General features: G+C 39.8%; 1 protein-coding gene across 4 annotated transcripts in view; it reads left to right on the top strand.

Moving 5' to 3' along the window:
• Positions 1 to 9,939, top strand: part of LOC149654872 (E3 ubiquitin-protein ligase RNF220-like) — a 29,876-nt gene extending 19,937 nt beyond the window's left edge. For 2 of the 4 annotated variants that reach the window (XM_089846563.1, XM_089846562.1), the window contains exons 2-13: positions 1,216 to 1,585; positions 1,781 to 2,230; positions 2,321 to 2,623; positions 2,703 to 2,788; positions 2,868 to 2,961; positions 5,243 to 5,306; positions 5,370 to 5,414; positions 6,743 to 6,804; positions 6,933 to 7,005; positions 7,480 to 7,669; positions 7,822 to 7,896; positions 8,676 to 9,939. In XM_089846563.1, the coding sequence (XP_089702689.1) occupies positions 1,282 to 1,585; positions 1,781 to 2,230; positions 2,321 to 2,623; positions 2,703 to 2,788; positions 2,868 to 2,961; positions 5,243 to 5,306; positions 5,370 to 5,414; positions 6,743 to 6,804; positions 6,933 to 7,005; positions 7,480 to 7,669; positions 7,822 to 7,896; positions 8,676 to 8,747 (1,818 nt within the window). In that variant the 5' untranslated portion in view covers positions 1,216 to 1,281 and the 3' untranslated portion in view covers positions 8,748 to 9,939. The remainder of the gene's footprint in view (positions 1 to 1,215; positions 1,586 to 1,780; positions 2,231 to 2,320; positions 2,624 to 2,702; positions 2,789 to 2,867; positions 2,962 to 5,242; positions 5,307 to 5,369; positions 5,415 to 6,742; positions 6,805 to 6,932; positions 7,006 to 7,479; positions 7,670 to 7,821; positions 7,897 to 8,675) is intronic. The other 2 variants (XM_089846564.1, XM_089846565.1) reach the window with 2 other exon arrangements.
• Positions 9,940 to 15,045: the final 5,106 nt, after the last annotated feature.

The following is a 15,045-nucleotide window of genomic DNA, read 5'->3' as shown; positions in this document are numbered from 1 at the left end:
CGCTTAGTCCACTATAGCTCCCCTTAATTAAAATTCTACTTGGGTTTTCTCGAAGAACGAAAAATAACAACGCGAATAAGCCTTTGCAAACTTATATATGGGCTGGCTATTAAACAGTATCGTTCCACCCTATTAGAACTAAACTCCCGCCTAAATTCTCGCGCCAACTTCGCGAGGTAATTAACGCACGTGCAGTTAGAAGTTGCATGGCGCTATAACTTCCTTGACAAGTTATACGATAGCGCGCCAAAAGGTTATAGAGGTTACTCACTGAAGTGTTAGAGAAGGCATTAACCATCTAAATCCCGCGCTATAAGGCCTGAGGGCCTTAGGTATACGAGCCTAAGGTTGTACACCTCGGAACTCCCTTCATTAATCAACTAGTTCGCTTTGCCTTAGGCTAGATTATAAGTGGTGCAGCTAGCCGCCTAGCTCGCCATCCCATGCACTGCCAGCCCTCGTTTTACTTAATTGACTTTATTGTTTCTCAGAACTCTCGCGTACCTGCAACTTCCAACTTAGGGATATTAGACTATATGGGACTTAAGAGAAAACGATTAAGAATCTCGCTTTTAATTAGCGGAAGTGCATTTTAGTCCCGAGGAATTATGGGAATGAAAGTATACTACGAGAATTATATACAAACAGGCATGGGGGAAACAAATTTCAAAGACAATCATAATTTTTAAAGAAAATAATAATTATAATAAAAATTTTAATTAATTTGAAATGGGATGTATTTCCCGATATCATAAAAGACTCCTTCAGGCAGTTTTTGAAGTCGGAACTTTAGACCACTTGAAATGTTCTTGTTTTATTATCAAATTGGATAATTTAAAAGTTTTTATTTTCATCTAAACTTAAGATGGTTATAAGCAATAGTAATTGAACGATAGAGTGTACCTATACTTCTAAGCGTACGCCTGCAGAATTCTAGCAAATTTTCGAAATAAACTTAAATAAGAAACGTGACGCATGATTTGTAAGATAATTTCACCGGGTCAAAAATAAACTATTGATATTTTCAAATATGGTTAATTCAACCCTTTAAGGTTATACTCTCCATTGTTAAGTCACTCCTGTGTAATTAATTTTAATCATAGTAAATTATATTTTATCGGCTGCTTTTTCGAAACTTTTATTATCAATGATATTTGATAAATTAATAGTATATTAAAAAGCATTTACAATTTATTTTTCGACGCGTTTTCTTAGGGTATGACTCGACTTCGGGGCGCTCGACGGTTTCTTTGAGGTTTCGAGACTAAACTCGTTGCCTCGATGGAGGCCCGCTCTTTCGGTGGAGGAACCAATGGGAACGGGTCAGCGAAAGGAGACGGTGGAGTCGGTCTCTTCGGCCACGGTGGCGGACCGGGAGCGGCAGCGGCGGCCGCCGCGGCTGTCTACCTCCCATTGCCCTTCATGTACGGACAGATGAACTCTTGCCCTTTGGTACCCAATCACTTGTTACCTTTCCCGACCTCGATGCTGTCTCAGCACGGATTCGGACACCAAATGGCTTCCATGCTACAAAATACCTCGGCGGGAAATTTGCTATTGCAGCCCAGACCCGACGGTAAAATTGGTGCGTATCGCTTAATAATTAATAATTCACGCGCTAATTAATATTTCACACGATTTTCTAATTAATAAGTTAAAAGTTTAAAGCAAAAAGATAAATTAAATGTAATGAGAATTATGGCAAATGGGGTTTAAAAAAGTGGCCTATTATCAAAGATTTTTTAAATCGGCAAATAGGCTAACTTCGTTTTCTTGTTAGACGCGAAAGACCAGAATGCCCTGTTAAGCAGTTACGGCGCCCTGTTACAAGAAAAAACCAGACTTCTCGAAAAAGGACTGTTCCAAGAATCGCACGGTATACACGCTGGTAAAGCCGGGACATCACCATACGACCACCACGGTCATCCGGCGAACCAAGCGACGCACCATTACCAAGGATTGCAAAATAACCTTATGAGACCCGGTGGACTCTTTTCGCCTTTTTCAACGCGGACCGACGAGATGTCCCCCTTCAGGGAAAGTTCCGCCGGTAGCGTCGAAGACCTGAGACATTCGGCGGATATGAACACACCCGGAACGGGTGGAGCCATTTCCAGAGCTACGACGCTGAGCTTAGGAAGTAGCGAACCATCCTGTTCACCTTCATCGACTGATGATAAACACGCGGAAAAAATGGACTCAAACTCGATGGTGGATGATGACGTGACTAGTAAGTGTTACGCCGAACTTCCGGCGTCCGCTTGGACTGACTCGACCCGGGAAAAACAAATGACGAACTGTCTTGAATATATATATACAGAAAGGGAAACGCCGTGGAACGTCAGAGACCATTTTCCATCACGATGTCCAATCTGCGGCGTCCACGTCTCACCGGCTGACTTGGCCCCGCATTTTAGAATGGAAATAGAAAATTTGACAGAATTTCATAAAAATCGTGAATGGTTGAACCTGGTGGATCTTCACAGTCCGGACCTTTCTTCACCCAAGGCCGCTTTTCAAGACGCCTTCCGGTTATCCTCGAGAATGAGTGACCGTAAACCTCCGCTCTCCAGATGGGAAATGTTCCTACGCGTTCGACTTAATAGACAAAATAGGCTTAGTGGTAAGTAGGCCAAAGTGTTTAATGCCATTTTTGTTAAGCCTTTGACCACCACCACCATCGTGTTTGTTGACTTTTAAAGTTATAAACTCGCGTATCATAGCAGCGAGAGGTCGAACGCGGAGACGTTCCGGTGAAATGGAAGCTGGTGAAGTTTCGAGATGCTACGTAAGTTGATATTCACTTACGTATAAGCTTAAATGTCACTCCCTCGTTAAGCCTAATTATTTCGAATGTATCGTTGCAGTTACCGCAAGACCAAGAAAAACTGCATCAAATGGAAGCGCTTGCCAAACATCGAGCGGAGCAATTACTCGGTACCTCTCACGAACCTCATACTGGTAAGTTCAAAACGTATATTAAACCAATTCATTGTTCTATGCACTCTTCTTAACGTACACCTATATATCTTTCTCTCTCTCTCTCTGAGATATGTTTTTCTATGATGTATGTAGTCCGGGAGATAGTGGGTATAGATCCAATTTGTGGATAGGAAAAAGACTCATTTATAATGTTTCCAAAAGAGTCCAGGGGTATATAGCTCTAGATATTTATTTCCAAGTGTATATATAGAGTTTCCCCACAATCGCATTAATTTCGATGCTCTTAATACTATAGCAACCAACCAAAGATCGTGTTTAGATCCTTTGTCATGTCAAGCTTCTTGATACGCGTGCCTTTTCGATGCTAGCCCTAAGCTACGGTTACCCAAGACTTTCTTCAAAGGCTTGCGGATATTTTGCTCGAAATGGGCCGTTGATTCTTTTGTGTGATATATATTTTGGGTTTCTGTTTTATTTATACCAGCTTCTATAAGCTTCTGAACTGACCAAGGCCTAGCTATTTATCAAAATAGGAGAAAGGGGCAGCGGTTGAAGGGGGGTCACGCTTGACCTAAGGGTCTCTTTTATTCGTTTCACTCCAGCGCCGATGAGCTTCAACAAAAAAACAGGAGGGTCGCGCGGTCCGAATCGCCTGGTCAGACACAATTTCTCTCGGACCCAATATATATATTTAGGTCTTCATTTTCAGGCTATACCAATTTCTTTTTATAACTTTAACATATCACCAAGAAGTGATATCTAGTTTATTAGGGAGAAGGTATAAGATGTTTAAGTATTCGCGCGCCATAGTCCCAGTCCCCCTTTCAAAATACATGGGGGGGGGCGTAAAAGGAGGCCGGGCTATTTCGCAGCCTCTCCTCAGTCGGATAATACGTAATTTTCGTCATTCGCGTCACGCTGACGTGCGTTTTCAAGAACCAATGAGATGCTGCTGGTTGTAATTTAGAGGTGGGGATCAACTCCGGACCTACTATACGTTTGGATTGGAGATAAAGCTGGAAATATGGCGAATTTATACCTTCTCCCTAATAAACTAGATATCACTTCTTGATATCACTTATAGGCGCGTTAAAGTAAGCTATCCCTTCTCGGTTTTATAAAGCTAATTTGAAGCTAGCTATCCAGTACCTCCTAGGGTATAGTTTTTTGATTAAGACAACAGCAGTTAAGAAGGAAGAACAAACCCAACCATTTGAACCTCAACTGTAAATTCCAATAACCAACCTCTGTTTTTATATTGGGTAGAAAAAGATATCAAAATGGGGGGCGTGTCAAGGGGGTGGTTTGAGCTAGACACCTTACAAAAAATCCAAATTGTACATGCAATTCTGTTGGGTGTCGATGGGGAACCACACCGGGTGCACCACCACGTCCCAACTAAAATTGAACTTCCTTACGAGGACCCCCGAAAAACCAAAAAAAAAAAAAATTCTCCAGCCAACATTTTCAATAAGTTTTTCAATACATACTTCGTAAGAGATGGGTATAATATCAACATGGACTCTCTCCAGAAGTAGATAAATTAGGAAGTTTTCTTTTAGTTCTAACTTGTATACTACTGTAAATAAGTGAATTTGTCTTTGAAGTATGTACGGAAAGAAACGCTTCGAATTAATCTACTTTCGTACACTAGGGATGTCAAAATCTAGGGGAAGCTAGTCTCGGAGAAATTGAGATATAGGCGGGAGGGTTACGAGAGGGGTAGAGGGGGTGATTGGCTCAAAACTGACTCGAGAAGTTCGAAGTTATATCGAAGCCCATTATATCCTGACATTAAGGTTTAAGGGATGAGGGATTAGCTCTAGTCTTGGACTACACTGTCAGGTTATTTGGGGGTTAAAAGTATCATAGCCTGAAAAAGGCAAGCTGTCAAGGAAAAAGAAGCAATAAGGATCTCTCTCTCTCCAACCTCCCTTCCTAAAAAAAAATACGCATTTTTTTCTTGTGCCAAAAAACTCCCCCGATTTTCTGGCAAAAATTCTCTCTCTCACTCTCTCTGAAAAGAGAAGAAAGAGCGAGAGAGAGAGAGAGAATCAGAGAAAATTGATTCTTTAGAAAGAGAGAAAAATTGTGTTATATATATTGGAAGAAATTCAAGATACAATACACCTTTCCAAAAGTATCGTTAGCTTTTTATTTTTGTGGGAAGATTTATACTATCCTATCATCACACTTAATTAACTTAATTAACTTAATTTATATGTAGCGAAATATTCAAATAATATTTAAAATATTGGTTTTTGACGAAAATTGTTTTTTTTTGTCTATTTGTTGTTAGGTTTATCCGAGGACCAGGCCGCTTCGAGGTCAATTATGTCTATGAGTACAATCGCATCTCCAACGTATCCTTTTTCGTAATTAAAATAAATTAAGTCCAGTTAATTAACCTTAATTACGGTTAATAGTTCCGAAACGTCTCCGTCTCATTGGGGATCTTCAGAAACGCAAAGGTAAGTAATTACATACTCTTGAGATTTTGTACACTGCATGGTAAAATAGACTATGGGTTCCAGGGGCCATTTTGACTTGAAAATGTTCAATGCAATTTTATCGTCCGGGCCACTGTTTACTAACTGTAATTAGGAGGAGTGTTTTACGGATGGCCCCCTTTATTAAACCAGCACTGTATTTCAGTTCCTTACTTACCTAAATTTAAGGGGTCATCCCTAAAACGCTTCAATCGTACCTTAGGGCAAGTAGAAGACTAAAAATTTATTTCCCATTGAACCCCAAACCCTATATTCCCTTGAAAGCTATAGGGGCCATTAAGATTGGTCGGTTTTTTAGCAATTTTAGTTCAACTTAAGGAAGGGTGGGGGATACGTTTTGTAACTTGATGGAAATCGGTCTAGTTGGGTCCATAATCAAATTTGAAGCCTTTTAGTCGATTTATAAGTTGCGTTCGTGTCTTGCTGCAGGACCATATTGCAGCCCAATCTACAACATTTAATCTTCTAAAGCTTTCCTCCGTGTTCAAAAAGCGTGTCCCCAAATACGTTGTTCAAAGTTGCGGGGAAGTGTTTTTTTTAAAAAAAAGAAAACTTCTTTACACTTTAACAGATGGAATTTCACCCCTGCATAGTCTCTCTTTTATATTGTAGCGCTCGGATTTCTATATAAACTTTGACACTTTTAGAATTTTCAATTTTGAAACATTGGATTTGACTTCCCGGGCGCGCTCGTGTGTCAAAGGTCAATTTAAACTATTACATTTATTTCGCGCGCACGCGTTAACGGGTGATTGGGTTTCATTAGGGGATATGTATTAGTTGTCAGACCATGGACTTCAATTCGAAATAGGACCATGGTTTCGTAGTATCTGTTCTTATCGATTTACCGTTTTAAAATATAAATTTTTGGCAACGTAATGGGAACGCAACCCTTCAATGCCATCAAGTTTTAAATGAAAACTTTGGAATTTTCATTCATTCGGGAGAGAGGTGTTTAGGACTTTATAGGTGATGTTATAAAACTATTTGGGGGCTATTTAGAATATCCCTTAGTTCCCCGGAGAGGGGGGGGTTGAAAATATTTTAAGTAAAGTTATTGAGGGGGTCTTTTCAACCCCAACATTTTTCCTCCTCCCCTTTTCCCATTTTGAAAACGGGGGTGATGAAATAACCCCTTAGTGGTTGGGGAAATGGTGCCCCAGGGTTTTCCCACCCCGATTAAGGGAACCTTTTGTCTTACCAGCCAACCCCCAACCCCTGTTTTATATACGCGGCGTCAAGTACTCAACTCACCACTCTCGTGTTTTAAAATTTATTTTTGGCAACAGAGGGGATGCTTGTACGGCGGAAGGTGATTCAACCACTTATCCCAATTCAGGAGGAGCTAGTGGTGAGTGAATCTTTAATTTCGTAATGATAATTTAATCATTGGACCAACGACGACGAGGCTTAGACATTTATTTATTTATTATGAAATTGACTTATGAATATTTTTCCGATGTGTTGTGTACTTTGCAGAAGTAACTACAACTTCGGCCGACGATCTAACGGTAGAAACGAAAACGAACCCTGAAGATGACGAAAAAATTGGGTAAGTACAGATAATGTATTTTCCTTTCTTGCATGGTGGTGGAATTATCTTCCACGAGTAACTTGATACGATGTCAGGAAATGGAAAAATTTCCCTAATAATTGCTTATACATACGTAACATTTCTGCATGCCAAAAAATAAGAAAGCTTATTTCAATTGATACTCGAGAATATATAGAAATGTTTTTTGCATCAAATCAAATCTATTTAAATTTTTAAATCGAAATTTAACATCGGAAGAAATCAGATCACGTGTTGAAAATGTTTTAACGTAGTGTCTTAGGTTAGGGAAAATATTTGGGGCACTTACGAGCGCCGCGTGCCCGCGTCCAATTTCGGTTGTTACTTGTTAGGGTTTTAAGCTCTAAGCCTAAAAGCTAACAAGGATCTTGTTATTCCCCTCTCCTCTCCTCTCTCTCTCTCCTTCTCTTTCCACGTTACTTGTTGGGGTTGGGGTTGGAATGATGTCCGTAGTCATCGGCGTTCGTCGGAAACGTCTGAGGGGGCGGAAGTCGGTGATCCGGAAGTGGTTGTTGGCGATTGCACGACCGAGGGAGATGAAGAGCGTCACCTCCAAACTCCCGAACAGCTGATCGAGTTCTTACGAAAGCGTTTGCGATCCTTGGAAGCCGGTAAACATTCCTTGCAATGTCCTTCGTGTCGGGTAAGTGCAGTGCAACGTTCCTTATCGCCCGGCCCTTGATTCAATATTGAAAGTTAGGCTTAACGTTAATTCAGTTCCATCTGTTTAATCAGAAATTTCTTGTCACAAATTTTTCGATTTCATTTGAGCTTTGTTGTCCTTTTCTATTTCAGACTGGTTACAAAAAACCGGTCGTGTCCATCGGTTGCTGGCACGTCTTTTGCGAGAAATGTTGGCTAGATGTTTTGGTGAGTTTAATTTTTATTACGTGTACTTTGTCAAAGGTATATAGAAAAAGCAAAACGTAGCGTCTCTGATTGACCAATGAAAAGCCTATGTCCGTCTTGATCTTGGTTTAAAATAAGTGGGATGGGGAACGGTGTTATGGAATGTACATATACAGTTGAGTCAGATGTAATAACAGCTTTTAAAAATATAACACCCCCCCCCGTGTTCCTGACCATATATACCTTAGTTAATCCACGTATATTTCAATCGATATGAAGAAAACTGTATCAAAGTAACCCTCAATATAACTTCTTCATAAAATTCTAGCATTATCTCATGAATATTGTATTTTTATTTTTTTCTCTGAGAGATAGGAGATACTTTTCATTGGTCAATCATTCATTATTGAATGATCCTATTTATAGCTATAATATGTATGCTCTCCTTGAGTTTTTTTAACAGTTCTTATATATGTTCTTGATAGTAAAACTAAAAGTGTATATGCCTATATACTTTTGGTAAAACCTACCTATAATGGATTAGAGTTCAGTATTTTTGGGGAGAATGTAGTCAATTCGTGAATTCATACCATACCATTCTTTCATATAACATCCAATCAAATTGAACCAAAAAAAATACTTAATAAATCTTTGTGGTATTTTCGAAATGGGGGTATAAAAATATTGTCATACAGCATTTTTCCAGTGGGAATTGATAGGGCTTTCCAGTAGGACGAACGACATACGACAAGCAGTCAATGTTCTAAGACTCTTTTTTCTCCGTGATATTTTTGGTTTAGGCTACTAAGCGACTCTGTCCCCGATGCGGGGTCATAACCTCACCCTCTGACCTCCGACGAATTCATCTATGACCGCCGACAATATAAGTTTCTGCTTCGGCTAACTTATCTCTCAGACTCTCTCTCGATCTCTTCATAGTATAAAAACCTTCACCGCTAGGCGGAACATTTTTTAGTGACGCGAATCAATTTTTGTGGGGGCTAAAATAAGGTATTTATACCCCCCCCCGAACCCCCGACTCATCTCGAACCTTATTTTTCTGGGCCCTGAAACATATTACCCTTGATTTTTTTCCTTTAATCTCGGAGACAGTTATATGGTAAGGACAAAAGTCTATCACACTTGAAGTTAAATACAATGCGTGGTAGTATCGTAGGGGAAGTGTTTTAGGGATGACCCCTTAGTTAAATTAGAAATCATTGTCGTTGAATTTCTTATTTAAATTCAAAGTGGTTATCCGTAAAACACTTCAATGTTCGTAACTCTTAAACGGGGTCCCTTGAAGTTACATTTTCGACCCGGCATAAGTTAATAACGTTAACCACCTAAGAAGTATTGTTGTTTTAAGAACAATACAAATGATACTAAAATAGAGCATAGTGTTTTACTTCAAGTAATGGACTTTAGCCAATATTTTAGTTATAACCCTAGTTATTTTTTACAAAGATAATATTTTTCTTGTAAAGCTGAAATGGCTAAAGTGTTTTATATTTCATTTTATGCTAGGCCTAGGGTTTTTTGTTATTAACAAATAATTAAAAACAAATTACAGTTATTAAGCCCCGTGTATACGTATCCCCCCCCTCCAAAAAAAGAGGTCCCACTATACATTTTAAAAGAATTTAAAAAAAAAATTGGGAGTTCAAAATTAAATACAAACACAAACATTTCTAGTCTATAACCTAAAAAACGGCTTTAAATTTAGACCAAAACCTCCCGTCAAATTTCACGATTTAATGTAAAACTTTTGTAATATAAAAAAATACTTAGAATTTAAGAGACATATAGTTACGTTAAAATTAAATGTTTCCAATTTAAAAATAAGAGAGAAAAACATTTAACTTTTATTATAATTAACTTAGCTTAAATATTAGCTCCCTTCCCTTAATTATTAATTTTTCGCGAGTGTAAATTTAAATAATTATTATATAATTAATGACAATTTAAAGCCAAAATAAAAATATGTAAATAGTAAACGAAAATATTGTTAATTATCATAGAGACGAAAAAAAGAAATAAATATGTACGTTCAGTTCTGTGATATATTTTGGTCACATTTTGTGTGAAAAATTAAGTCTAATTTTGGCCTATTATGAAAAAAAAATGGTGTATAGTTAGGCGAGAAATTGCTGGATATGCATCACGTGGTTCTGATGAAAGGTATCAATTAGGCCTATTATTTTTTGGTCTATTTAGCTTTAAGTTCAAAAACAAAGTCGATATAGTACGAGTCATGATAGAGAGCCCCTTTGCCTGACAGAGTGATTAAAATCTTACGCGTCTAGTATCAATGGTGGAGCTTTTTCTTAACTCGGTATTTATTTATTCTGAATTAAAAAAAAAATCAATCGTCTGCAAAAATCCTCATTCGTCATCGCGAAGTGAAAGAGTCGGGTTGCCGTTTCAATACGCGCGCATAAATTTTAATTACGCGAGTTTAAATTTGCCTTAATCGCGTTAACCCTAGTTCGAATTAAACCCAAAATTAACGTGATTAATTTATACGCGTTACAGTATGTAGGATTAGGAATGTGATCCGTGCTTCGTCATGGTCCTTTGTGTAGTATTTGAGGACCAAGCAATTACCTTCGTATAATCGTCCAAAGAATATGTGGGAACGACACCACTCGCTTGTCTTGGAGTCAACCAGTGGTAAGTAATTGGTGTAATTTCTTTTATTTAAATTTTCGTTGCTTAAAATTCGGTATTGAGGCGTAAGTTGATATTAGTCACCTGCCAATTAGTTGAAACTAACATTAAGCTGTTCCTAAGTTGAGAATTTTAGTGTTGCGAGTTCTTCCCAACCCTAGACCCTTTCTTGTATTCGTAACTTTGGCCAAATGGTGTGTGTAGTCACTAGTCAAGCTGGGTGCACGGGGAGACCTTAGTATCTCGATAACCATCCCGACTTACATGTATCACTGTCCATTTGGTACGCACAGTCCGAATCTGTTTCGTTTCGGGGTGGCGAAGGGGGAAATCATGGTAACGGCCGAATAATGGACGATGGTCAATCCATCAATAGACGATGAGTGCGAGCTGTTTCATCCCCTCCCACGGTACAATCTCCCACCACGAAAATATCTAAGCCTTGTCGCGCGAAGCCTAGAAACCTTTACGCACCTGCGCTGCTTCAAACAAACCCCCTGAAAAGATATAGCCCTACAACAGTGTAGCGTGTGAAGTTATGGACGTATAGTCAACTTGAAGTAACTTTAACCGGCAATAAGCTTCGATTAAATGAGAAATTTAATACCATTCACGATATTTCTGGCTATGACGTGTTGCGTTTGACATTGAAAAACGACTTTTTACACCTCGTTATTTTGTATCGTCGTAATCGCTCGGTTGCTTTTTTGACCAATTTCCATGTAAATCAGTCAGTGCGCAAGCTGACCTATAGGAGCTGCGGGGCTGTAGCCTCAAAGTTGACCGCTGATACAGTAGCTTTAGTTGACCACCCCATCCATCTTATCCGGGCGTTAATTTCGATGGTAGTTTGGACCCTCTACTTCAGTTTCAAGCTAAGCGTCAATGTACCAGCAGCGTACCACAATACCCCCTGCCCATCCCAGTGATACGGGGGGTGGTGAAGTAGGAACGTTCCTCGGGAGGGTGGCTTTGCGATACCAATTAATAAAGCTCACGTGTACCCCAATCCCTAGCTCTCTCTCTCTCTCTCTCTCTGGTGGACTGTCGAATGGCCAGTAAAAAGCTAAACTGACCACAATTTCGGGACCCAGCTCTATAAATCACTGTTTTCAGGGCTGACTACTCCGGTTTCTCTGCCCCATCCCCTGCTTGAAAGTTCTTTTTTCATTCGAATGCTCCCTAAACCAACCCAGCACGAGATAGGTTCTTTTCCGGGCATCTCTTTCGTTTCCAGATGGTGTATTAAAAACAGTTGCGAATCTACTGTTCCTTGGTTCAACTAGCTTATAACGATGTAAGGGGTTGTTTTTGGCAACATTACAGGCCTAGTTTTCATTAATAAATAAGTTGTTGATATTCACCTGATTTCTGGGGGACGCTGTAATTAGTTTGAAATGCGTTAAACCTTTTAAAAACTGAGTTTGTTGATATTTTTCGAACCCAATGAGTTCATGACGTAAAATTGGACACTCACTCCACGCTGATATGAAAATTACAGTTCATGATGTAGCAAAATAATTGTCTCCAATCAGTTTATCGGTAAGGGGATAAGGGTTTAATCTGTAAATGGTTATTTTTTTGGGGGTACTCCACAGTCACCCCATTTAACGCCTTTTCGAGCTATTGCCCTTTTGCAAGGTGGTTTCACCGCGCCATTATGGGAGTCCTGGCTCGATGAGGATGTCCTTTTACCACTCATACTCGTAACGTTTTACGCTTTACCAGTGTTAGTCGCGCTCCTGGTAAAGGGATAGCCTTCAAGAAGGGTATACTCTCCCTCTCACGCGTGGGTCGCGGGGTGGTGCAACGTGAAACAGCTGTGCCTGGTGAGATTGTCTCGATTCCCCAAAGGGCAATCCGCGGCCCTGAATGAATCGAATTTCTGCTAACAGTAACTGGAATGCGTGGGAGTAGCTATGTGTTCTCGCGAGCCATTGACGCGCCTGTTTTCTACGTCATTTAACACCCGACATAAGGTAAAATTAACGAAAACCAAAAGAGTGTGTGTTTGTGGTTTTTACGGGCGTATATTTTTTAGCTGACCTAGTCTTGTGGATTTGTATCCAAAGTTAAAACCTGACTTATAGCTCTGTTGTGGGCTGAATATGGAGATCCACACTTAAAATAGGCCAGTTTCTCTAAATTATACAAGTTATTTTTGAATTAACTCTCAATCATATTAAAACCAACGAAAAAATTATGCAATTTCGAAAAATAAATAATCATGTTTAGTTATAGTATGATTGAGCTATGCTTTTAAATTAAGTTATCGGATATCCGGATTGGGTTATATGTATCCTTGATGAAAAGGTTTCGCCCCCCGCCCTCTTTGCTTCCTTGACCCGTGGTCATCGTGAAAACATTCGATCTTTGGCCTGGCAAATTGGAGATTCTCAATTCTACATTCGTGTCGCGCGAGAGCCGTATCCAAGTTTGGCGGGTATGGTAGCTAGCCGGATAGTGAAGGGTCACTCTGTCCCTTTTTGCTCCCGATTATTTTTCTGCTGGTCATCTTTCATCCCCAAGCTCCGTCCGCACTCTTGACCCCATCTACTCTTCCCGCAATCAAGAGGAAACCCCTAACCCTTTCGGGGTCAACTTATACGACTCTCGAAGAACCATCTCCCCACTTGACCCCTTGTCTGTCCATCCTCTATCTTCTTCAAAAGCTTTTCGGACACTCTTTTCAATCCTTCCGATGTTTCCATAGACGCTAGGGGGTCATACGTTAAGAATTTATTTCATCTTTTCAGACCAATATACTTTAAACACTCGTAACGTTACTACATGGTAGCCATAACTTTGTTCGTTCAGTAATATTGTAAGCGAAGTTTGTATTTGAAGAAGATCTTAGGATAATGTCCCTGGGTTGGATAGATTTTCGGGACCACCCACTTTGTTGTCGAGTCTGTCCGATGGGTTGGAGTCGAGACGATAGATTCTAGAAACTCTTTTGAGTATCCCTAATTCGATTTGCAGCTTCGGACAACGCTGTCCGAAAGCCCGAAGAAGAAAAAGAAAGGCTTAGAGCGTGTATATACAGTTGATGCATCTCTTAGTTTCCTGATCTTGTTTTTGCGGTCATGTTTGAATTCATGAAGCTCTAGAGCTTCTAACCCAACCCCTTCTCTCGTAGACTGATCTTAATAAAAGGCCCAAAAGTTCTCTTTTTTATATCCCCCCGATGCCTGTCCACTCTTCTCTACTCTATTTCTGGGCGGAGGTCGCGTCCTATTGACTCGACGTCGCTTTTGGGCCGTAGCAGGCCATGCACTCTGGAAATTCGGAATTCATTAGCGGAACTCGGTCGGGGATAATTTAAGAGTAACTTTAGTGGTGCGTGAGATATTTATTATATCCCGCTGCAGCTCCGAGTCGACTTATAACTCCCAAGGATATCTTAATATAATTTATCCAACTGTCTCTCTAAATATAGTTTGAAATGTATACGACTTTGCCATGGATTGGACGTACATTTTGCCAAAAAGACTTTCGGCTCTATTTTTAAGCTTTCTTTGTTTTTCCTAAGCCGGGAAATATTTTTCCAACAAGAACTTTTCGTGAATTTTTCTTTCCTACCTAGACTCCATAAATCCATCGAAACAGACACAGAGAGAGTGTGTGAATGTTTTCAAGGGATATCGAAGTCTAAAAGTAAATAAATATATTAGGCTTAGCGGTCCCTGCAGCTTAGGACAGTTACCTCTAAACGGTTAACGTCTGGGAAGTGTTGGAGATCTTGTTCAAGTCGTGCTGTGAAGGATCAATTCTCGATTTCACTATCCCTTTGCGAAATCTTAGTTTTTTGGAAAACCATTTTGTATCGCGTATAGTAAAGTATGGAGGCAAATGGTTTCTGTAGTCAAGTATGTTATAGCTATTGTACAATATAGTTTTTGGCGGAGGGGTACGGGGGTTGGAAGTAACTCTGTGTTCTTCCATTTGAACGATTCCAGCATTTGCTTCCTCCAGTTTCTCTGCAGTATGAGTTGCCTGGTTGCAGTTGTTTGGAGTATTCGAGCGTATTTGCTCGAGTCTCTTAGGGGCTGACTTAAAAACACTATGTATTCCGAGTCTATCCCTTACCCCCCTTCTAAAAAAAAAATAAGTAAAAAGAAAGAGTGAAAAGGAACTTTAAGGCTGCCCAAAGAGAGTAGTTTTTCGGATCACTGGTTCAAGACTTCTCTTTTTTCAAGTTTCTCAGTTCAGCCCTCAAAAAAAATGGTATCTGAACTATATACTTCCTATGTTATTCTCAAACTACCTTGGCCAATGGCACCCAAATACTCTCTCTCTTAAAGGTTACCGACATAGGTACATTACGCGTAAGTCTTCAGTGGTATTATGGTATCGTACACACAGTTCCGCATCTAAGTCCCAATGTATTAAGTTATTTCACCGTGTATCGGTGCAGACAGACTTATACGGTTATTTTTTCATCAACTTATGATATCTTCCGCGCCGCGATATGGGCCCTTTTAGTTGATCAGTAAACGC

This window comes from Phalangium opilio, unplaced genomic scaffold (genome assembly GCF_054372755.1).
Source record: "Phalangium opilio isolate 3A_F unplaced genomic scaffold, DU_Popi_V2 ptg000079l_1, whole genome shotgun sequence".
Taxonomy (NCBI): Eukaryota; Metazoa; Arthropoda; class Arachnida; order Opiliones; family Phalangiidae; genus Phalangium; species Phalangium opilio.
The sequence above is the reverse complement of the archived record's forward strand: the minus strand, read 5'-3'. Positions and strand labels throughout refer to the sequence as shown.